General features: G+C 39.8%; 1 protein-coding gene across 1 annotated transcript in view; it reads left to right on the forward strand.

Moving 5' to 3' along the window:
• Positions 1–2026: 2026 nt before the first annotated feature.
• TTLL11 (tubulin tyrosine ligase like 11) overlaps positions 2027–25626 on the forward strand; it is a 34914-nt gene continuing 11314 nt past the window's right edge. The window contains exons 1-6 of the mRNA XM_068414161.1: positions 2027–2387; positions 8001–8097; positions 9950–10083; positions 15498–16073; positions 16707–16802; positions 17335–17453. Of these exons, the coding sequence (XP_068270262.1) occupies positions 2070–2387; positions 8001–8097; positions 9950–10083; positions 15498–16073; positions 16707–16802; positions 17335–17453 (1340 nt within the window). The 5' untranslated portion in view covers positions 2027–2069. The remainder of the gene's footprint in view (positions 2388–8000; positions 8098–9949; positions 10084–15497; positions 16074–16706; positions 16803–17334; positions 17454–25626) is intronic.

Here is a 25626-nt window from a genome sequence, read left to right on the forward strand (position 1 = left end):
CTCAACTATTTCCCTGGCTTTCCTTCAGCACTGCTGACATTGGTGAGGATAAATCTCTAATGTATGTTAAAAAATGTTTATCCAGGGGCCTGGCAATAAAATAAAAGACAGTCAGAGTCAGGTCACCATTTTAAATGACACTCCAGCTGGCAGACACCAACATCTGGTGGTGGTTGGTGGGACAACTAGGATGTGCCCTTCAATGATGGACACAGAAAAGACACCACCTGGACAGATCATCTTTGCCAAAGTTAGAGGCCCCTCTGAGCTCCTGCTGGCACAGGGAAATGCTCCCAAGTTTTTAATTAAGAATTGTCACAGCTATAAAAAAATAATGCACATCATTTAATAGCAACCTGAAAGCAACAAAGAGTGAGCTGCCTGACCTCAGCCTTCCTGGTCACTTGACATTGTAACACACAACACTGTAATTAATCAATTAATTAGTTTCTTTGTTGCCTGCAAGGGTAAATGAAGATAGGTGATGCACTGAAAAAACATGGATAGTGTTAGGATTGCAAGTGAAGCTCTAATCTGCTGTTGAAATAAGACAGTATCTTGGTGATTAAACTTTCTTCTTTATAAACTACTGCTGACTTGTGGAAAAGGGTCCACACGTATGGAATCACAGCTACTGGCACATCATGTCTCGTGCCTTGGCTTCTATAAAATACCAGGGAGCATGTGAGGTGAAAATGAGATATTAATCCAGATGTTCTTTTAACCTGATCTAGCAGGGTAAAAGATACATTCCTGTCTCCTCCTGGTCTGAGTTCCACGGTCAGGAGCTTAGTCTTGACATGACCTTGTTAGTTTAACTCGCAGCTGACTGCAAGTCCCAACATTTTGCTGCGTTTATTTAAATTTTGCTTTCATTTAAACGAGTTCTTCTGATGCCCTGTTTCAGTCCTACTCCACAGCAGGAGCACGACTCTACTGACAGCTCCTTCACACAGAATCCTGGTTATTCCTGCCTTTTTTTCCCCCCCTTCCCAAGTCTTGCCGGTAAGCGGGAGCTCCCCCGCAGCCCGGCTGTTTCCCGGGGCGCAGCGCCACCGCCTGCCCGCCGCTGCCCTGCGCCTCCGAAGTTCCTCAGCCGCCGGTTTTGCTGCCGCTTCACTCCCATGTTCTCAATTTCGTTGCCTCTTAACTTATACTGCGAGGGGTTCATGTAGCTGCTGGTAAGGATATTCATTCCGTTATTGACGTTGTAGAAATGGTTTTCGTATTTTCTTGCGGTGCATTTGACTCACTGGGGCAACGTAGGCATGTTTGAAATCCAGAGATTTCAAACTGTAGCAGCATGGTTCAGCTGGAACTGTGCAACACTAAACAGACCATGGGAACGCCCGTCTTGGGAGACGCTTCCAGCACACCCCGAGGGCGCAGGGCCGAAGGGCCCTTCAGTCACCGTGCCCCACATTCCCCCCTTGGAGCTGGAAATCCAGCTGCACGCCCTGGTACGGGCTTTCCAGGCGGCTTTTAATAAAAAATAATTCCGAGAAAATACAGTAACTAATCAGACCATACAGTGGGCATTAGTCCAGGACAGCAAGTTGGTCACTTCTGGACAAGGGTGAGGAAACTCAATAGCTGAGCCGTGGTGCCGGTCTGAGGCAGAGAAGCAGGGCTTTGTCTCGGAGTAATGGCACCGGGCACCCCTGCCTCAGCTGAAAATCACCACGCGATAAGGAATTGATTTAATTTCTAAGCCACGCGGGCAGGGGCTTCGCTGGCAAAGGCAGCGGCTGCCAGACGCGCACGGCCGGCCCGAGGAGGTCACAGCCACTGACGGGGGCGATTTCCCGCCCGGCGCCGCCCGCTTCCAAGATGGCCGCCCCGCCCCGCGCCTTTCCGAAATGGCCTCCCCGGAAGAGGCCGGCGGCGCTGCCCGCTCCCAAAATGGCCGACGCGGCCTCGGTACGTCATTGCCGGCGGGGTGGAGCGGGCGGGGTCACCGCCCCGCGGTGATTGGCCCGTCGCACGCCCCGTCCGCCGCGCCGGTCTCATGGCAACGGGCGGGGAGCGGGGGCGGCGGCGGCGGCCGGGCCGAGGCAGCGCGCAGCGGGATGGAGTGCTGCGCCCTGGCCCGGGAGGCGGAGGAGCCCCCGGGGTCCCCGGCCGTGCCCGCCGAGGAGCCGCAGGACGGCCAGCCCGCCGGGACGCCGCCGGCCGGGCAGGAGCGGGACCGGAGCCGCCGCGGTGCCGGCCCGCAGGACCCGCCCGGGCGGGCGGCGCGGGGCAGGGGGCGGCGGGCCCCGAGCCGGCGCGGAGGGGAGGAGGGGGGCCGCGCCGCCCGGCGGCCCCGCGTCACGGTGGACAGCTCCAAGGCCAAGACCTCGCTGGAGGCGCTGAAGATCAGCCTGCGGCAGCTGCGCTGGCGGGAGGTGAGCGCCCGCGGGGCGGCCGGCAGCGCCCGGCCCGGGAACCCGGCCCTCGGGGGGCTCCTGGGGCCGCCTTCCGCTTCCCCGCCTGCTCCGGCTCCGGCAGGGCCCCGGCCGGGCCTAGCGGAGGCCCCAACTCCGGCCCTTCCCTGCCGGCGGCTCTGGGGCAGCCTCCCCCGCTGTTGCCTTGGGGTCTGCCCCTGGCAAAGCTCCTCCTCCCCTGCCTCTCCGAACCAGCGCCAAAGCAGGCTCCTGGGGCCGGGGGCTCATCCCGGCTGGTGGCGTCTCGGTGCTGGGGTTATTTCTAATTAGATGCCAGGGCTGGAGGGTGATTTGATTCGTGACCAGGAGTGCTATCACCAGTTATACATGCCAAAATAGGAGTAATCGGATATTATGCTTCAAAGCTTAAACTGATCACTGAAAAGGGCAAGAAAGAAACCTACCCCTATGTAGATTTGTTTGGCGTGTTGTCAGTTTGTGTTTCTTTCCGTTCACCCTTCCCTCATAGAATGAGTACGTGACATAAGGCTCATAACAGTGGACAAAGAGGTGTGACCTGGTAGTTCAGCTGTGTGATCCAATGGCAAAGCCTCTGTGTCGCAGATTATCTCGAAGGCGTGTCAGAGAGCGTTGTGTATTAATGGAATAACATTAAACCACCTAACAAAGCATAACAGCCGTTAGCCTTCTAAATTATTGTATGTAGAGAAGGTACGGTGCTTTTTTTTCCTACAGCTTGAGTCGTATGTTTTCTCTGTGCTGTATGAGGAGTTCAGTGTCTGGCTGTTTATGCTGAATTGGAGTCATGACAATGTGGGAGCTGGCACAGAACTGGTGCTTTGGAACTCCTGATTTAAATCCTGAAGAGATTTATAATATATATCTTACTTTAGATGCTAAATTGTTCTCAAATTATAAAGATTTTCTTTCCATGATAACTTTATAGGTGGCTTTATGGAAGTTGAGATGCTTCTAGGAGCTTTTTGAGGAACTTTTTATAAGAAAAAGGGTACTTGTAATTCATTTGGAAGAGGGAAGCTGGAAGGGACACAAAGTGGAAGGATAAAACCTGAGGATGAACTGTTTCGTCCTGTGCAGAGCTAGGGTGCAGCAGCATGGTCTATGGCACCTGCTCCGCTTCACAAACCTGCCTTTGGGATGCCCACTCACCAGATACTAATATTTCTGTGCACCTGATGCTTTTTGAACAGAATTTGTATGGGCTTGGGGTAGACAGTATACTCTGTGTTGTTCGTAACCTTAGAATTAAACACTACAAATTTATTTTCTGGAGGACTGAGTGGCAGTAAGTATTACCTGTGTTTATTCATAACGTCCTAAATGCCTAATATCACGAAGACATATATGCTTCTTGCCAGGAAGAGTAATGCTGTCTCATCCTCTGTCTTCATGAAATTTTATTTTGAGATTTTTGTTATTTAAATCCATCAGGAGAATTTCAAAATCTCGTTGCACAAAAGCTCCAGTTCTCAACTCCTGCTCTTGTGGCAAAATAGTAACAAAATACCAGAGATGTGAAATTAGAACCTCCTACGCTTACTTCTTTTACCCCTCAGTGCACCTGTGGGGTGTCTGTCAGCACCCTTGTGCCGTGTTTTACTCCCTGACATACAGAGCAAGGGCGACTTCACACTTAATTTCTTCTTTCTTATGGCTAAGTTTTATGTTCAGAGTGCCCGGTACCATTCCAGTGAGGGTTTCTGAATTGCTGATTTAAGTTAGCCTCGCTGATTATGTTGGTAATGAGCCATACTTACTGGTTAATTTTGTCTTTTCTGTTTCCTGAGCTTTTACTGCTTTGCATATCTTATCCCCTGGATTCTCCGCACTTGGTATTCTGTCCTACAGATCGACTTGTTTCACATGCTCTTGTTCCTCTCTTGAATATCTGCACTGCATTATCAGCCTTCTCCTTCCTGCTCTGCATCCCACAGCTTTGTTTCAGTAATAATCTATTATGGCAATATACTCCCTGATAATTTGTAGAAGTAAGATGTAATGTACTGTGACTACAGAGTTGTCCACATGGTAGTAGTTTCATTTTAGTAAATTAAAATATGGTAAATGCCACTTTAAGGAAAAAAAAAAAAAGGAATAATACTCTAAACATGGCTAATATTGGTGAGCAGTTTATTCTGTGACACTGATAGATGAGGAGGAGGTGAAAGAGTTCGAGAGAGAGCAATTTGGCTATTGAGATTCTGTTATCAGAAGCAAAAGACAGAAAAAACTCATTTTTTTTCAGCTGTGGGAATTTTGAGTAAATTAAATTATCAACCACGGTCGCCCTGTCTGGGGTAACGCACGGGGTGGACCTTTTAAAAAGCGTTGCAGAATTTTAATGTGCATGCCAGTGAAGCAATTACTCCCATCACTAGACTGGACTATCTGATTTAGTGTGTCAGATTCTTTAAATGAACATGATATGCCAAATGAAATAATGGGCACAAATTGAGCTTGCATCCTGAGTTTATTCATGACTTAATAAATTATTTCTTCGGCTAGCTTTCAATTACCAGGAAAATGGAAGAAGCAGATGTCTCGGGCATCAAATATCCCAGCGTTTCATTTGTCTCGCTGTTTGGTAGCTGCATGGAGGCGTAGAAATACTTTGAAATTTTATGCTAGGAAAAGCTGACTAGAAGACAAGAATCATTTAATGACAAGTTAAACATGATGGAACAGGCTGATGTGACCCGTGAGACAATTTAAATTACTGGCTTCTAATCAAAAGGTAGAAGTGACCTGTCAGACCAGTTTGACTGTGATTGATTATTAATAATGTCAAAGTTGTGAAAACAATTCTGTTCTCTTTGTGGCACCTGTGTTTTGTTGTGTTGTGTTTTTTTTTGTTGTTGTTCTGACAAATGCCCCCCAACTCTGAATAAAAAAGATTTTAAATACATTCTTTGAAGAGTCAGTGAAACGATTGCAACCTGAAAGTCGTTTGCAGTGACTGACCCTAGGACCAGACCTGTTTTTTTCCGCACAGGACAGGCACATGTTTATGATCTCCATCCCTCTGTGGCTGTGAGCACCTTGGCCTTGGCACTGGTTAGTGCAGACCTGAGGCTATTCCAGCTGACACAAGGTAGCCAAAGACAGAAGTTATTATGAGAACAGCAGATGGCTTCAAATGTCCACCCTTCTTTTTAGCTAGTCCCCTGCTCCAGGAGCTGGGGAGGTGGTGGAAAGTCCTCTTCTACCACAACAAGATTAATTTATATCTGCCTGGCACTGCCAGAGGGAGCCAAATAATCGAACTTGTTCCTTTCCAAACACTATTCTTATGTGAAAGTATAGTGTAGACAATAAAGAATCCTTCCCAGCTCATTCAGGAGGTGAGTTGGATCCTGTTGTTGGATAAATCCAAATAATCTTGATTTTTCAGGAGTAGAGAAGCTGCTGTGCCATCTGAATCGCTGATACGGCGGTGCAGTGCTTCCATTTTCCAATCCAGAGGTGCTGCGAAATGATTTCTGTGCAGTGCTTGTAAAGTGCTTTGATATCCTCTGTAGATGAAAGGTGTTATATAAATGCAAATTTCATTCCTTTCATTTCAATTTCAATTAATAAATAAATAAATTGTTCAGGGTTTAGTGGGAAGGGCGCTCTGAGACGTAATACTACATCTGTATTCTGGATATACCTGTGGAGAGAGGTTAAGGCCACTGATTGTCTTCCAGAGCCTGACAGAATTAATTTTCACTTGTACAAAAACAGATTTTTGCAGGCTGAATAATAATGATAAAGTGAAGAATCCACTGGCTCTTTTAAATTGGGTATCTCATCCCTATGAGTAAGGAAATAGAGAAAGGATGCATTGCTCAATTAGCATTTTAAATTAATTTTTCAAGGCTATTTACTGAGGAAACTGAAATTTTAATTAAAGTAGCAAATAAAGTAATTCACTCAAAAGCTTTATGAGATTCTTTTTTCTGTCATATTGAAAAAAAAATCCAGCGCTTAAAGAAATGTTTTAAAGCAAGAAAAATTACATTTGGAGTAAAGAACAAGTAGTTTCTGCAAAATACTGTGGTTCTTTTAGTAAGTAAATGGTACTGAAGTCATTGGGTGAGGAGGGTGGTAGATATTTAATACAAATGTGTCCTAAAAATCCTGTTCTCAGAAATATAGCATATTTATTTGAAAAAGATGTCGCCTAGTAACAGAGATTCCTGTGAATGTATTCCATATGGTATTTAAATGGCATCTATATGGAGTTGCAGATTACCTTTTTTACACAAAACTAGTTATTTATTATTATTATAACATGGATTGTAAATGATTTTTAACTTAGGAGGTTTTTTTTGCTTTGAATTGTTGATGCTGCTAACTCACGGGGCTTTTGTGCTTACTGCTGGTAGCTTCATTGTTTTTTAAACCACCTTACTACTATTAGAAACTGTTGCTATCAGCAATTGGCAGTACTGTTTCAGAGCTCTTCAGACTGCTTAAAAAAAAGTTGATCTTTTTGATAATAGAAAACAAACTGTACAGTTTTCCAGTTTATGATGAAATCTTGTGTGAATGGGAAAAGAAGCTGAAATACTTAATATTGTTGAAATAGTTGCCTTAGTTCTTAATAGTTGAAATACATATGCTCAAAAACCAGTTAATTGAATTGCAAACTTTTCTTTTAATTACAGGCTGTTAGTACCAGAAAGGAATTAGTACTGTATAAATTAATACATATAACTAAATATATATAAATTAATAATACTGTTATTTCACTTAAATATCTTGCTTTGAATATCCATTTTAGATTTATTGCAGCTTGGACGCCAGTGTAAATCAATTTGCTCAGAAAGTGCTTTGCAGTTACAACTTACTATTAATTTACAACAATATCCTACCTATACGTATTCCCTGAAATAAAGTACTAGGGAGCAGCAATGGTTCGTGCTCGTGCGAGACCGGGAGCACACGGAGATGCCACGCGGTTGGGGTGAAGGGGTGCGATCTGGGAAAGGGATGTGGGCTACCAGGCTGCAGAGGGGGAGAATAAATACTGGGCATGGGACTCGGCATTAAATGGTGATCTTTTGAAGAACAGGAGTTGATTTAGTAGCTGCCAGTAGTGACAATTCCTCCGTGACTGGTAGCGCTTTTTTCCCCTGAGGGTTGCTTATCACCTCTTAAACTGGGCAGGAAGAAAACCCCAACCCAAAACATTGCCAGTTTGTTTACTTCCCAGCTGTAGCACTTGCTATTGCTGTGCCTTCATGTGCTGGAATTAAGTGCTTCTTAATGAAATTTTATTCCCTGTAACAGTATTTTAAATTACAAATGAGTCATGCCTTAGCTGTGGTTGGTAACAAGCTCGGAGTTTCTCAGTGCAGATCGTGCCTCTCAGTCATTTGTTTTTAGTTTCTAGAGACCTTTCAGGGTTTGTTAACATCTTGAACTTCATAGAGTCTTGAACCGATCAAAATATTTTTAGTTTTGCAACCCAAATATAGAGCATGTTTTCTTTTGACAGTCAGAAGGCTGTTCTTGAATGGTTTACGCTTAATAGGAGCACTTAGAAAAGTAAGGAATGAATCGGTATTGGCAGATTGCTTCAAAACTTGTCTCCTGTTTCCTTTCCAGTTTCCCTTTGGCAGACGCTTGCCGTGCGATATCTATTGGCATGGGATATCGTTTCATGATAACGATATATTCTCAGGACAAGTCAACAAGTTTCCAGGTATCTTACTTCTGTTTCTAGTTTAAACAAATGCTTTAAAGACATGATTATTTTAAACTGGCTTTGTGTTTTACTGTTTTTTAATGTGAATTATTTGCCTAATCAACTGATGGTATTTTTAGCATATTACTGATTTTCATAGAATCATTTAGGTTGGGAAAGACCTTTAAGAACATAGAGTCGAACCATTTTTGGTAGGTGATTTCACTTAGTGGGTGAGGATATCGGAATGTGTGCCTCAAACAATTTCTGAACTGAAATTTGTTTTGGAGAGAAAGTGTTGATGAAAAGAATACTTCATATGTATGAATTTAGGAAGAAGAGGAGTGTTAGGCTGTAAATTAAGTGAAGTATGCAATTATTGTCTGTTGTCTAGCACTGATAACAGTGCTGTGGATTTGGTTTTGATCCAAAGTGGAAAAAATCTGTTTTTTTTGGTATTCTGGCCTGCCTCAGGGAGCAGCTCGAAGCAGAGTTCTTCAAATGGATTTTTTAATATTGAAGAGTTCATGTCAGTCCTCGTCTTATGATGACTCTTCATTTTTTTTAAGCTCCCTTTTTTCTCTTTTAATCCCTGTTGAGATCTCTCTAAATAAGAGCTAATAGCTTAGGTATTGACTTATCTAAGCCCTTTACTTCAGGTTTATTGCTGCTGTTAGTAGCTGTGAGAATAAGAACGCTCAGATATGGAACTTTTTGCTTTATTTACCCTGACTTTCTCCTGTCTGTGAGAACTTCACATTCAAGTATCGCATGGTGTAGTTTTCTGGTGGTTTAAATGTGTGTTAGATGAATGTTACCCTCTCTGTATTCTGGCTTCTACATGGTAAGCACGTGACCTGCAGAGCAGTCAAAGCCAGAGTCCTTCAGAACTAGACCTGATTTCCAGGAGCGTTGCACTAACTTGATGTTGGGTTTTGCTAAATTCTTTCTCTTAAAGAAGAGATCTTGATGCTTTTCTTAGTTGTGAGAGATTCGAAGAATCTGGAGGGGTTGGTCCTCAGGAAGACTTAGAAACCTTTCTGTAAAAATAGCTTTTTAGTCATGTTCCTGATGGAAATAAGACTTCAGCAAATGTGTGTGTGTTCCCTGCCACCTTCTGTCCTCCTTGTACCTTTGGAACCTCCTGGCCAAAATCAACCGCGCTCGACAGAGGTTTGCAGTCAGAGACTACTGAGTTCCTGTAGGTTTTGTGGAAATTTGCTGACCAGGTAGGAAAGAAGCCCACAGATTATGTTCTCACTGAGAAAGAAGCTGCAGCGTGAACCTTATAAGCTGTAATATCTGAAAGCATATGAACAACACGAGAGTCACCCTGAATGCCCCGACCTTGGGAAAAGCTTCTACCAGAGCTCACATGGATCTGGAAATGGCATGATCCAAGCATGAGATTCAGAGCTGCAGGAAAGCAGCTCTGTTTGGCTGCTCACAAAACAACCTGTTCTTTCTGATGTAGTTACTTAAATGAATGCAAAGTAAGCACGAAGTGGTTGATTATATTTAAATGACATTTTTGCCTATTCCTGGAACAATAGCAGGCTAGGGCAATAATTTTGGATTATGGCAAAGCGAGTAGTTACTATTTAACTAAAGCTTTCCCTCTATTATTCTGAGCTGTATTTTTGATAATTAATTTTTTTCTAATATGATACAGTAATATATACGATATGAAGTATGGCAGGGGAATGCTACAAATATTTTGTCATATTTTAAATTTTAAAAGGTTTTCAGCTTCATTGAAAGCAATGACTAGAGTGCCTGCTGGTAGGGTGAATAATGATATAACAATTTACTTTTAGGACTTCAGTGCGGATTTTTCATCACTTCTAGACACTGTCTATTCTTTTCCCAGGCATGACGGAGATGGTACGTAAAATTACACTGAGTCGGGCAGTGCGAACAATGCAAGATCTGTTTCCCCTTGAATATAACTTCTATCCTCGATCTTGGATTCTGCCAGAAGAATTTTCCCTCTTTGTGGCTGAGGTAGGTTACTTTTTCTCTCAGAATAGTATAACTTGTTGAATGTTGTTGCCATGTTGTTCTTTAGTTTTTTATATCTACCAGGTTATTTAAAATCACACTTGGGAGCTGTGGATGACATCTTTTTCAATTTGCCTGAGATCAGATGTAGTCTGGATGAACTGCTTTTGTTTGTTATGTTCTAGGATAAACTTAAAACCAATTACACTTCTCTGCCATGCCAGAAGAGATGTCTGAAAATTAAACATGGTAGAACCATAAGCCCATTCCCTGCATATTCTACTGAGTTGAATAGGGCTGAGGAGGTTCCAGTACAATACTGTGTGGAATGTGGTGCTTCACCAGGTTCATTATCACTGAAGTATTTTTAGTCCATCCTGCCTGTTTTATCCAAATCCTCCACAACAACATTTTGTACTGTGCGTTGTTAAATATACTCACATCTTCCTGAATAATTTTTTATTTGAATCTCTCGTCAGACTGTTGCTTCGTTTAAATATTTAGAATGTAATAAAATGCCTTTCTTCTTCAGCTGTCCTGAAAAAAAGTGATGCTGTGTGTTGGTGTTTGGTTCTGCTGTTACAAGTATTTTTTAAAATATTGTATGTGTTTGTTTTAACCCTGTCTGACTCGCCCAGTTCATTCTTGTATTCTACAGTATCCTCTGCTTGGAAAAGTGAGAGAAAAAGGTATGGACTTTAATAGACTTCTACACAGTATGTTGCTGTTTAGATAATTACCATATCCACAATCCAATTAAATCATGAACATCTTTTAATATATACTCTTCAAGTGTGCTGGGTCACTGCCATGGCACTGCTAGTAACAGTAAAAAATGAATAAGATCCCAACAGTAATTCACTTACTGCTTTAGATGTAAGACCAATTTGTAAAAGGAGTTTAAATTATCCAATCAATTTAGCAATGACAGGTAGATAAGTGCAAATAACTTGGAAGTAAACTTTCAAAGTGGTGCACTGAGGTTCTAGCGATGGCTCTTTTGGGAATCGTGCTTTCTGGGCTACAAGGCACTGATTAACTGAGCAGCGTGTAGCAATGTGGTCTGTACATCAGGGCAGGCTGTCAGCAGGTGGCACTGCAAATAAATACTTTTCTCTGGTTGAGCGCTTACTGGAGTGAAAACGATTCCTTTTTTTGTTCCAAGAATAACAGATGTCCAGTAACACGCTCCTAGGAGTTTCCTTTGCATATGTTCTTCCATCTGTGTTTGAGAAAAGCATAGTTCTTGTTATCAAACATTATATTTTATGTTGTAAGAGTTTATGTTCTACTTAACACAAGTTTGTGATGTAACCCCTCCAAAACAAGAAAAAATACAAACCAAAATATTCCAAATCCACTGTGAACCATGAGTGGTTTAGAACACTTTTCACATGCAGTTTCGTGAGTTCTCAGTAGGAGCTCTTCAATCTCTTGTTGTTTATTTGTTCATATGTGGTTTTGTTTGCTCTGCAACCAAGGGACCCTAATGCTGCTGCAAATGTCAGCTCTCTGAGACTGAATTTTCAGCTTATTCACAAACAGGTACAACACAGCATGTGTGGTGCCTGCACGTTAAACACACCCCTCTAGGAACGGGCATACGCTTGAATATGTGAATGCACGTGAACAGTTATCTGAGCAAAAGAGGATTTAGCCGTCTCCGGTGCTTCTGGGAGTAAAGCTGTATTGTCGTGGGCTGCAACTGCGAAGTGTGTAGCTCTAGATGAGTCGTGCTGAAACTTGTCTTGCTGTACCTTCACTATTATTAGGATTCAAGTCCTTTAAGGCATAGTTAATTACCGAAGGTCACAAAATCTGTGTCAAAGTAGGTATAGGTTAGACATGAGAAGATGGTTTGGTGCCTTTTGTAGTACAGGATTTTGTTGCAAAGGGCTGGACTGAGAAATTAACATCTGTGAGATTTTGCCTGTAATAGAAATTACTACTGAGAGAAGAACCTCCTTGAGAATTTCAACTCTACTTCCTCCACAACATTTCAAAACAATTTCTCACTCAAATATTCTTACTGTGCCTCAGTTCTGTAAATGTGATTGTGAACTTTTATCATATGTTTGTGTCAATAACTAAATCAAATGCAGTCAGCTTTGCTTTTCCCACTTTCCCCCATCTCTTAATCCAGGTAGAAAACACTGCAGCTAATCTAGTATTAATTAGCCAGTAATCGATGGGAGAGCTGCACTCCTAAGTTTGTTGGGGATGAGCTTCATACTGGGAAATATCACCAAAATGGTAGTTCCCTTAGTGTCATTCATATTAAACTGGTATTTTTAACATGGGCTTAAAACTTAATTTTAGTAAGTAAATATATATTTAGCTATTTTCAGTATTCACCCATTTTTTACCTTCTAAACTATTCTGTATTAACATGTCACTGTAACAGAAGATTACAGATAAGCAAATCTCAGGTGCTACAGTAATCACCCCTTCACTAATAGAGAAGAATCGGTGTGATAAGAACTTATTTCTAATAGGAAATGCCAATTTCTGAAAAGTAACTGGCTTGAGATTCAGACGAGGGCCTTGATTGCTCTCATACTGCCTTCTTTGTGTTGTCTGTGAGGATGATGAATAGGCCTAGTATGATTAATTTTTAATAAGAATCTAATTTGCACAGTCTAATTTCCAGCACAGCATATTTTTGGTGGTTTAATCAGGTTTTCAGCTTTTGGATACCTCTTAGGCATAGGCATGAATATTCTAGTCTTTGTGCTGTCAAACCTTATAGCCCATTATACGCATTCTTTTCAGAGCACTGTATTCATTCAGCCTGAGTTTCCTCATGAAAGGCAAACCTGCAACTGGATCAGATTTTCATACCTCTAGACATCATACTCTACTCTTGCTGTTATCTGTAAATGGTTAACATGTTTTTAAAGATAATTTCCTTCTGTCGATCTAAGTACACAGAAATCTCTCATTTCATATGAACTAATTTTCTTACATGACTGACTTTTCTAAGTCTGGACAAGCCTCTTCATAATGAGAATTTGAAAGAATATTGTTGAGGGGATTGTGGAGAATTTGAAGATGACTGTCAGGAATTTCCTTGAAGATCAAGAAACTGTCTGCTTGCTTCAAGACAGTCAAACTGCTGAAAAACAGACTGACTCTGGATTACTATTCCCCCTAATTATATTGAATTTTTTTTTTTTTTTTGGTGTAAGAGAGAGAGTTTGGAGTGAATATATGCTGTTTACAAAAGTGCAGACTTGGATCCAGTGGTTAAGTTATTGGTGCCATGTTTAATTCTGACTCGCTGTATCCAGTTGGGAATGACATCAGCCTCCAAGCATTCACTGCTAAATGAGTGTATCATCAGTTTAACATGTTCAAAGGCCAAAACAACCTTACTACAATAATCATGTTTTGGACTGCCAACTATTAACAGTCTGGTCCAGGTAGGATTATCTAATTTTCTCACAGATAACTGATTCTTTGAGAAAGAAAAATGGCCGTTTCCATTTTTTTTTTAGTTTTTATTTGAGACATTTGGATCTAGGTCTGAGTTTTAGAATATTTTTTTCTTCTTCCCACTCTCTGTGTGAGGATGCAGACACCTCTCTATAATCCTATAACTCTGTATTTCAGTTTTGTGCTTCATTTTCCTAAGGCCACATCTGTGGTTCTGTAGCACAGTTAGGTTCTGACAAACCACGGGTACTTCCCCATCAGTTATCATGCTTCCTATTTGTGGTAAACCATTTCCTTTATACGCCCCAAGAATCTAGAGCACAGTGTGGAAAAAAACCCTCAAGATACGGGTATAATGGCTTATACTGTACTCATGGATATCTACAAAGCAGTGAGAGACCTGGATACACGAGTATTGAGGTCCAGGCTGTTGTAAACAATACAGAAATAGGTCATATAGTCCTCCAGCGACATTCTTAAAGTATTGAAGTTTAACAAACAGAGATCTGTCGTGGCAAGGCACTACAAACAGTGGAAAGAAACTGTTACTGAAGGGCACTGGTTTGCTAACCTTTCCTGCCTTTTTTTTAATTCATTTTTTTTTGCTATTTCTGTAACTTGATTCTTTCTATACACATGCCCACAGAGTATTAGTAGGTGTCAAAATTTCTGACCTACTGTCCTTTCTAGTGGGTCGTCTCCCATCACCCCATACATAGTAACTTCGATTGTCAATGTATGTCCTTGGAAAAAATATTTTCTGGAATGTTTCTATTAGTTTAACTTGTTAGCAGTAAAGTGTTTGGCATAATTTTTAAGAAATCTGCGAAGTGGAACGATTTCTCTGTGGAAGAAGTGCAATGTATCTTGTGTAGTGACTTTTCTAAGCATTTTTGCATACTAAAATGCATTATGCTGTGTAGCTGTTGGTGCTGGCTGTTTGCGAGCTCGTACGCTAGAGCGCAGTGTGTTTCACACAGAACCAGCCCAGCACTGGGGAGCGTCTGAACGTGGGCTGAGCATCTGCACAGCCTGAGGACACGGCAGGCCAGGCGTGGAGGGCTTTGTGGAGTCATCCAGAGGTTGTTTTGGTACTAGACACCATCAGATTCTCCACCAGCTTTCCTGATTTCACACTAGGTCCATCTCAAGAAAGAATCTGGATTGTCATGTGTTATGAATAGATCTTCCTGATACAAATCAAAGCCACTGAGAAGAGTTGTTCAAATCATGACAGAATTTTCTTTACCTTGCGTTGGATAGAAAGGCAGTAATCACATGCCAGGCCTGAGAGGAGTTCTGGTATAAATTAGAAAAAACTTGATTTTGGAGAACAGTGGTAGGTAGCAACCGAGGCATGAAATCTATGCTCTGTCTAGTAAATTTGTGGTATTTGTGTAATATCTGTACGTGGCTCAGTATTCCCTAGTTTTACTAACACTGGGTATCTGATTGTGAAAAATATTCAGTGGTAGAAAAAGGTATTATCAGTGCCAAATTTTTACTTAATCTTTCCTTCTCCTGATACTGTTTGTCTGCATTTATACTCAATAAATAACGTGCCTTTCCTTAGGTTAATGATTGTCGTTGTCAGTAGTTGTTCAAAACGTAGCAGGAAAGTTCAGCTTTGCAGTTTCATGTACATTAGTGACTAATAAAATGGACCTCATGAGATACACAGCATGTCATCCTGTAAATTGGTACATAACATTAAAAAGAAGTTCCTGGAATAATTTATACAATGGCTTGTTAAATAAAATGACCTTTTATCTGCACTAGTAACTCCCTACTCATGCTTTTTTCTTTGTCTTTTGTGCTTGTCAGCACTGTTTTTCTTCTACCTTTTTTTGTACGGTGTTTACTACTATAGTGATGTGATCATGTTATTTTTATTTATTTTTCTTTATGAATGCAATTTGTCATAGTACCAGCCCTTCTTCCCCCCCAATTAGTGTGTGTCAGTGTAATTCTTTTCCTTCTAGGTCCGTATGATGAAAGGCAGCGATCCATCCTGGAAGCCCACTTTTATTGTAAAACCCGACGGCGGGTGCCAGGGGGATGGAATCTACCTCATTAAAGACCCAGGTGACATCAGACTGACGGGAAGCATCCAGAGCCGGCCAGCTGTGGTCCAGGAATATATCTGCAAACCACTGCTTGTCGACAAGCTGAAATTTGATATTCGTCTTTATGTCTTACTAAAATCTTTAGAACCCTTAGAGATTTATATAGCCAAAGATGGACTTTCTAGATTTTGTACAGAGCCCTATCAAGAGCCCACTCTAAAAAATTTGCACCAGGTTTTTATGCACTTAACCAACTACTCCCTAAACATCCATAGCGGGAATTTCATCCATTCTGACAATGTGAACACTGGCAGCAAGAGGACTTTTTCAAGCATTCTGTGCAGACTGTCTTCCAGAGGAGCTGACGTCAAAAAGCTGTGGTCAGATATAATTTCGCTGGTGATTAAAACAATTATTGCACTGACACCAGAACTGAAAGTTTACTATCAGTCCGACATACCAGCAGGAAAGCCTGGGCCAACTTGCTTCCAGGTAGGTTGGAATTTCTACCAGGAGTGCAGTTATTTCTGTGCATGGATTTAATTTTCTGGATGTTTAATTCCTTTTCTAAAAGCTTTCTCTAGTTATGTTTCTGAGCACTGGTTGGATGTAGTGCATCCACTGAACAGTGCAACCTGGGCAATGCATTGCATGAGCTCAGATCTTAGGTTCTCACCAAAGTTTTACAAATTGGTCTCCTGACCTATGTTACTACTTGCCGTAAACATATATGGAAAATTTGCAATGGATATCAATCATTAGTGGCAGTATTCACTCCAGTTTCCACCTTCTAGATGTTATGACTAGGAAGCTTTGCAGCTTCCCAATGCAGCTATGATGATGGCAATTTTAAGACCTGCTTGTCATAGGAGCTAAGATTCCATGTTGACAGATGCAGTATTTAGAGATGGGGGTAGTGTTTTCACACTACCATCAGTAGTAGCCATTAGTATCAAAGACAAATGGTTTCAGTAATTATTCAGCAACATACCATGTTTCTCAGTTATTTCTCTTTTGTCCCTCAAATGTTTCTTCCTCCTGAATGTTGACATTTGGATGACCATTGCATTCTCTAGAAGAACACCGTGAGTAGAATGGAAGTAACACATTGCTTGTTATACACAGATTTTAGGGTTTGACATTCTCCTGATGAAAAACTTGAAGCCCATGTTACTAGAAGTAAATGCAAACCCCAGCATGAGAATAGAACATGAGCAAGAGGTAAGACCTCAACATGATAGTGATATTGGAATGAAATTGTTTAGGTTTGGTTTTCTGGTCTTTTTCCTTGTTTGAAAGGTGAAAGCTGTCTGCTAATATGAAACCTCCAAAGTTCTCCGTAATTTTCTGCTTTGAAATCATTGCTAATCTTATACACGGAAATATGACTTATTGGAATTGTGAAAGCTCTCCATCATCTTTGTCATAAATACATTTATTCATCATCCCCTGCAGTTTGACTTAATTGTGTTTAGGGGATTGCTAATAATTTTTTTCATGTTTGTGCGTGTAATATAAATGGTAACGTTGGCAACAATCTTTTTTTAATATTTCAGTTTACTAGAGAAACTTGCCAAAAATTGTTGTAATATCATACTGAAAATGTTAAGGTATTTGTGTATTCTTTAAGAAACGTTTTGTAATCTATCATTGTGTATTTAAAATGTACATGACATGCATGAAGCTTGAGCAAATGTGGAATAAATAAGCCTTAGTTCTATACTGAATAATTGTATCCCTTTGTAATTTAAAGCTTTCTCCTGGAGTATTTGAGAATGTCCCAAGCCCTGTTGATGAAGAAGTGAAAGTAGCTGTTATCAGAGACACTCTTCGTCTAATGGACCCTCAGAAAAAAAAGAGAAAAGATACCCAGTAAGTGTGTTGACTTTTTTTTTTGCATCAGTGCCTTGCAATAATTATAAAAGTTAAATATTTTTTCCCAGTTATTTTAGTTTATCCAGGACAATGAGTTCCCGACTGTCTGTGTGACTCCTTTTACATCCACAGTGACACCTCTTTCAAAAAAGCTTGTAGGGTATTAATTTGTGGCATGGTACAAAAAGAGTACGTGGATTTGTGGATCTGCCAGGGGAAGGTCAGGGAAAAAAACAATTCATTTTACTTTCTGTTTAGTAGCAGCAAGCCCACCACTGGCATTCTCGCAGCTCGGCACTGGCCGCTTCACTGCTCCTTCCTTATAGGAACGGCACAAGTGTCGAAGAAGCCATGCAAGTGCTCTGGCTCCAGGAACTGAAAAGGTCCACAAACTGATAGTAAATCAGACTTTATCAGTTCCCCTGGAATATATTACCTTTGATTTAGAGCTGGTGCAAACAATTTGTTAACTCAGGTTTATTTATTTCTACTTGAGGCCTCTTTTTTTAGTCAAAACAGTCATGAGATGTAAATTTGTGTATTAATTTGCTTGAAGGTCACAAATTACTCTAAATGAATTGCCCCATTGGAGCTGAAAAGTATGAATATTGTATTTAGAAATTGCTTCCTTGATCTGTAATAGTAAACATAGTTAAATCTATGATCTAGAAATGAGAGGAACTGCCTGGAGCTGCTTGCACAGAAATGCTTGTGGTGATATCAGACCGAGAGAAATATCATCTTTTTTTTGATGAAACACCTTGTTTTAAGCAATTCCTTGGAGACATGAAAGGGAGATTCCTGCCCCCCACCCCCCTGAAATTCTTGCCTATAGGCCTACCTCCATACTAGAATATCGATTTTGTTCTTCTCTTGGCACTTAGTGGTAAGCTTAGATATGTTACTCATGTTCTATAACGATTTCAAGGGCAAACTTGCTGTCCTTTTGTAGGCAGAGTCCCATGAACGAGACATGTCATGTAGTATAAGGTTGGACTGTGCTCCGTAATGTTTCTACGAAGAATCTTGTATAAACCTTGTATAGTATTAAATTTGCTCTGAATTTACTTCTTGCAGCAGAGGTGCTGTTCACAGCCTACTGAAGGTGAGACAAGACTTCAGCTAAAGGAAATTTGCACAATTAAATGAATGGTCTAATGACACCGAACAACATTTAAAGTAAATCAACGTTACTTATGTAAACAGCAGTTTAATTAAGATAATCACTGATGCAAATCATTGTTTATATTGTGACTCCAACAGAACATCCATTTTAAAAGGCTTCACAAACTTCTACTTTTTTGTGCCTAATTTTGAATCTTTATAGTAGTAAAATGTTTTAGTTTCAGTGTTTGTTTAATTATTAGCAATTTATTATTTTTAAAATTGCATTAGATTTGAGGAGCAAAAAGGAGTCTCAGTCTTTATTTCTGATTGAAATATTTGTGAAGAGAAAGAAATATTACAATATTTCTCAGGAAATACTGTATATCCTCCACTGGATGTTAGATGTAAACTATTTGGTGGTATAATTGCAAGCCGTGAATGTCATTTGGAGCGGGTCTGCTCTAAATGTCTTAGGAAGATCATTTATATCATCTCATCAATGCTAATAACCTGCTTTCCTGTCCTGTCAAAAATATTTGTGCCCTAGTTTATTAATGCTGATTACTCCAGAGATAAGAAGAGACTTCTTTGTTTTTATTGCTGTTGTTTGTTCTGTGTCCCAGTATGATCTCTTGCATTTACATGCCTAGTTTCTTACATATTTCAAGGCAGAAAATAAGTTTTTTATTCTTTTGACAAAGAAAGCATAGACTTATGACATGTTTGTCATTAGAAATATGAGTTGCTCATGGAATAAAATCTGCTTTTTACTTGCTAAAGATGATGGAGGTGCAGCACCCTAAGTAGTATAATGACTTTTATTCAGCGCTGAAATAGCCATTGACAGAAGAAAGAATTGAAACACTTTGGAAACGAAATGTAATTTAATCTGTGGCTGTTATAAAAACAATCAATTCATTGTGCCCATGAAAATGAGTGGTTTTGGTTTATTACCTATTATGGTATTGCTCTTTCATTGCTAGTTTATCTTCTCTTGAGTGCTAGTCTCTGTACGTACCACTTCCGTGTTTTCTATTTGCATTCAGTCTTGAAATTTAGTTGTGATGTTCTGATTTTTTTTTTTTCCTTCTTTTTAAAATATGTCAGGTCCGATTCTCTTCTCTGGATTCTGTGGCTCTAGCAAATGTCAAATAAGATTAATTTTCTGAGCAGGAGGAACCCCAATGTGGTCTCCCTCAAAAAAAAAAAAGTTGGAAATCACCTGTGTGACTGTATTCCATTTATTTTCCAGATATATTTTTATTCAGTTTCATAACCTCCCCTGATGTTTATGTCATGTTTAATGGACATATGAAAATATACTGTGCAAAAATGTCTCGAGAGTATGATTATCCTAGATTTTGATGGTGATAAAGTCATTCTTGCCATTGATTACTGTGTTTTTCTCACTATACATATTCTAAGGTTACAATTGTGTGACGGGTGGTTTAAGAGGGTCAGAAATTCAGTGCATAAACATATGGAGAGACTGAATGGGAGAACACTGGTGTTGCAGCTCTCACTGATCAGAAAATGACTGTTCTTCAGACTTCTTGTAGTGTATCTTAGTTGCTGCTTCTGTGAGTAACTGTATTGTGTTCCGCAGGGATCCATTACTCAGAGTTGTCAGTGTCTTTTGCATTACATGGGGTGAGTTCAGTGCTTGTAAAAGTACACACATAATAAACGTAGCTGTGGTAGTATGGGTGTTTTGGTTTCCATTTGCTAATTGACTTTGGGCTGACTGCTAGAGCTTTAGGTTGGTTCCTGTATCCCTTTGCTATCACTTGGAAGTCTGGTCAGGTTTTCGGTTATTCAAATGCTTCTCAAGCACCACCTCTTCATTCCAAGCCTTATTTCTGCCCGAGAGTGTATAAATTCATATGTGTGGCTTTCTTGAGATTGATCTTTCTACTCTGGTTCATTTTGGAGGCTGACTCAATTTTTTTCTCCATCAGTCAAAATGACCCAGCATTCATATTCCGGATCATTCTGCCAAAGCCCTTTGAAAGTACATTGAATTAGAGCCTTTCCCTTTCCTAGAGGGCTTTTTGGTTTATTCCTTCATCAGGCAATCTGCCAACTTCAGTATCAGTTCTTGTCTGTTACACTGGCCCATGTGGCTTTTGATGAGTTAGACATGTGAGGGAGACTTTTAAATGTGATGTTTGTCAATGTTACTTCAGTTCACATTAGCGAAACGTTAACTTTGCTTTTCTGTAGTTGAGGAGTATTTATTCCTACTGCTGTTTCTCATCCTGCTCAAGAAGAACTGGCCTCAACTACTCTGTTCAGTTTTGTGAAGCAGATGTTATAGGTGCCTTGATCTTTGCTCTGTTCTTGCTTTTCCAATTATTTATCTGCTTCATCCTTAAGAGCTTTTAAGCTTTCTCCTATTGATTATGACTGTTGGAAATTCTACGCGCTGCAATGTGGGACGTCCCTCCGTGAAGGGAAGGATCTGGTAGTGCTTGACTCACAGAGTGTTAATCTGGACTATCTCCTAAGTTGAAAAACTGTTCTGTAGTGAAAGCTAAACAAATTTGTGCCTAATGAATCCACTAAAGAGAGTACCAGGGCAGAGGAGAACACGGCTTAGCGTGCTGTCTAACTGGAAAACAGACTGCTCAGCACCACTCCACATAAGGAAGTAACTATCTGCTTATAAAATTGATTTAATTAAAATCTAATTTGTTCCCTGTATAGGGAAAGTAAATTTATTCTGTCTTCTGTACTCATTCTACAAATGCCATCTCCTCTCTCCCTCTGCTAGATTGCATTAATTGCAGCCTGTCTAGTGCAAAGAAGAGTTAAGGAAACGGCTTAATTTTTTAAAGTACATTTTTAAGAGAGAGTACTACATCTTCTTTCTTTGGATTTGCTATAATTTCCTCTTTAGTTTTCAATACAAGAAAGCTGTTGTGTTTTGAAGTTAAAAACTCTTTTTCTCTCAGTCTTAAAATACGGGGCAGAGGCAACATGTGCGTGCCTTGTCTGCCCAAGTGGGTTCACTGAGTTTCCGTGTTCATGCAGGGAAGATGATTAGTAGTTAGGCTTGAGTGCAAATTGTTTTTTTCCTGACACTTCAATATGCTAATCATCTGAGCTCAGTTTCTGCTATCAGCAAAATAATCTTCACCTCTACTTACCCTGTAGCTTGGTTAACATCATCTAGTTTTTGGGTGCAGGAGCAGTGATTCAGCTGCTCTCTTCAGTAGATAGCTTTTTCATGGCTTTTGTTTATGGCACAATTTCCATTATTAACTTCCAGTTAAATACTTCTAGAATGAAATTTGATTTTCAGAATGTTAGCTTAATTGCCTTGTCTAAAATTAAGGATATATGTTTATTTAATTGGACATTTTTTTCCATTTTACCTTGTTGAATGTATGTTTGTGCTGCACAGAAGCAACTCTGCTTTTAAATTAATTATTCCAGTTGGTCTGTAATGTAAACTCCAGTGACTTCTAATTTTCTGTAATCTTTCTGATACTAAATTGCTTCTCACCAGATAGTTTTCATAAAATTAAGGGTACAAATATTTACTATTTGTAAATTATAGTGTTTATTTGTGTATATATGTTGTATATACAGCATGTCTATGTGTATATTTGTATATAGTATAAAAATGTTTTACTGCTTACCTGTCTCCTTGCCATCTTTACAATCTGTATGTTATGTGTAACTAAAACTATGACCAACTGTGATAGTTTTGATTGCATGAAATCTGTGGGATGAGCCTTGAGACACTGTCTTGTTTTACAGTTATATCTTTTAAGTTCTTCAGGTGTCTGCTGAGTTGCAGTATGTACTTTGTGCCATTCCTGAGAGAACATAACCCACGAACAAATTGATTTTAAAAAATAAGATTTCATGCAGCCTAGAAGATGTCATAACAAAACGATCAGCCAAGGGCACACTAAGGTACATCACCTTGCTAATAAAAGAAACAAATCACATGGCCGTCAGGGCAGTCATCTGTGCCAGGATGGACCCAGTCAACGGCTGTGGAACAAGTATGTCAGAAAACAGAGCCATGAAATGGGTCCAGCTTTTACTGCTAACATTTTAAAAGTGTTCCACTACTTCACTGGAGAGAAAAATCTATAATTTATGCTAACAATTTAATATAAAGATATATAAATAATAAGATTTTCAAAGTTATTTTTAGTATAACAAGGCGGTTTTAAAATTATAGCAGTGCATGTCAGGCATTCTTACAAGACACTTGATACAGTATTGGAGTTTAAATATCACTGCACTCCTTTAGCATGTTCCCAGCGTTACCGTTAACATGTAAATGCCAGTTGTTCGAGGGAGACTTTATTGCGAGAATTTGGTTTTACATAGACATGGAATGAGAAGTGAAGGAAAAATGGAGATTATTTCTCTGATTTTTTGCAGGAGCTTTATCATTCTCATCAGCTTCAGGCCATCAGAAAGTTACTTGTTCTCAGATACTGCACATAATGAGTATGAATATTAGATCATAACCATTTCTGAGAACTGTTTGCTTATTCCCCTGTTTATACTCGCATAAAAATGGCAAGGGAGTGCAAAGGAGGTTTTTAAGGGACAGCAAAATTAAGTGCTTGGGATTTTGGCTTGATTTAAGCACAGGCATTGAGCAGAAAAATAACATTTTCCCTCTTACAGATATCCTTCAGGTGTCAGTTCTGCAGGATCCTGGTTTTATTACATCAATCACAAGCAGCTTAAGGCTTCCAAAAACATAGTCACAGACAGATGTTGAGCCTGTCTGGGGATTAGAAATATCCTCTTCCATTAAGTATAAATTAACTTAATCACCAGGTATGAAAGATAAGCAGCATAAACATCATACCCTGAAGCTTTCATTAAAATTAAAATTCTATTTAAAACTAGGCTCGTATTTTCTATGACTTGATCCCCCTTCAAAGAGATTATATCTGCTGTAAATTTTTATAGTGACATAGTGACAGAAATTAATGTATTGGGGGCAGTGATGTTCTTTATAATTTAACTTCTGCTGCTAGTCATCTTTTAGCAGGAGACATGATTGGCTTACTTTTAAGTAATAATTGGTCTCTAGTCTCTGAAAAAATTAGAAAGCAATAAAACTGCCTAGCACCCAGTTGCCACAGAATGCGAGCGTAAAGCCACATGACTTACCAGCAGCGTAATCATCAGCAGCGTTATTTTGTGTATGTAGAATTCGCCTGCTTTAACAGGAGGATTACTGCTGATTTTTGCAGTTGCACTGCTGCTTTCTACTCCATTGGATGACAGGATAAAGCTCCTTTTCTACCCTAGCGTAATCATGACTGCTTTCTAAGAACAATTTCCACATGGGAAGAAGTACCATGGGGTTTAGGGTTTTTTTTTTGACACTTGGTGGTCTAATTTAATGTTGGTTTCAATATATTACCAGGCTTTACAACTGGTTTGCTTTGCAGTATCCTGTATTACTATTTTTAAGGCACACTTTTCTAACGAAACAAAGGAAACTCTGGAGAAATAATGAGTACCTTAAAAGCAAATAGTGAACACAAATAAATCTACTAGGAATAATAAAAGCTACCTCCACAAAAAATAAAGTGTTGGGGACCATATTTCATGATCTTTGTTCTGTAATAATTTTTTGCTACAGTGGAACAAAGTCTTTCAATGTGGGTTTTGCATTGCTTATCCATTAATTCATTAGAGTAATGCCATATTTTCTGCAGCACTCAGATGACAGGTAATAGCGTAAGCATTCACCGCTTCTGTTACATTAAAAGTAATAAATCTTTAGCTAATGCAGACTGATATTACCATTATTCTTAAAAAGAGAAAGTTGGAAATAAAGAATCTCAATTAATAATTAGGAAATAACTATTTTTTTTTTCAGCACATTGCACCTGAGACTCCTCAAATGCATTTCTTTGCTAATGATTTAAACTGTGTATTAGGGAATGCTATAGAAATAAAAACAGAGCTCAAGTGCAACTATTACATCCAGTTTGGATGTTTATCCCGGGTGTGCAGTATCTGCTTTGTATCTCTAAAGGATGTCTCCTCTCCCTGGTGTGCTGCTGTACTGATTCCTCTCATCTCCCAGTAAGGCAGGAGTTTAACGAAACTAGATTTAATCACAGTATCACTGGTGAACACTTACAGTGTTGGATATCGAGTTTGCAATGGTTTATTGGATTGAGCTTCAGTTTAAAATACAAGGGAATTAACACAGCCTTCTGACTTCTGATTGGTGTAATAGGCTTGTTGAAAACCTAAACACTTCTTTTCATACATGTTTCTTTTTAAAACACCCTAAAATTAAGCCCTTTCTCATCTGGAAGATACTAAGATCACAAGCACCTAAATTATCTAGGAAATGAATTTTGTGGAGCAAATCCTCACTTACTAATCAGAGCAGATAAGATCCATTCCAAACTATGGAGAATTCTTCAAATTTGAATTCTTCAGATAACTGAGTGACTCGACTTTTGGGCTTCTCAGGTTTCTCTGAACCAGTGGTTTTCGTCTTCTGATGACTCTTCATGGCTGTGTTGTGAAGGGAGGGATGTAAATCTCTCTTGTTCCCTGTGCTGTAGTATTGTATGGATGGCTGCAACATGTGTTAGCTGTTGCTTATATTGCGATTTTTTTTTTTGGTGGAATCTGAAAGTTTATTTGTATTATGGGATAGTGGAAGCTATTATTTCTGTAGCATTCTCCTTATAAAACATCTTGAATGGTATCGTCTAGGAGTGAATGGAAATGACCATATTTGTGTAGGCTAAAAGGGGAAAGTTGAACACTGTGTGCCTCTGCACTGTCTCCCATTTCAGAAATTCCTCTGATTGATGCACAGTTCTGACAGGAAAGGCTCTGTACAGCTCCTTTGAAAGGGAAGTGTTAATCCTTGAATAATACTTGCTGATAACTGCAGTAAGTGTATCGTTGCTCATTTTTTCCTAGACAAAATGTGTAGGCAGCACATTAGCTTGTCTTAGGTTTTGAGTTTGAAGTGGAGGCTCTAGTCTTCTCTGCATACGATATGAAAATGTCAGTGATATTCTCATCCATCGTTTTGTTTCTTTGG

Source organism: Nyctibius grandis, chromosome 16 (assembly GCF_013368605.1).
Source record: "Nyctibius grandis isolate bNycGra1 chromosome 16, bNycGra1.pri, whole genome shotgun sequence".
Lineage (NCBI taxonomy): Eukaryota > Metazoa > Chordata > Aves > Nyctibiiformes > Nyctibiidae > Nyctibius > Nyctibius grandis.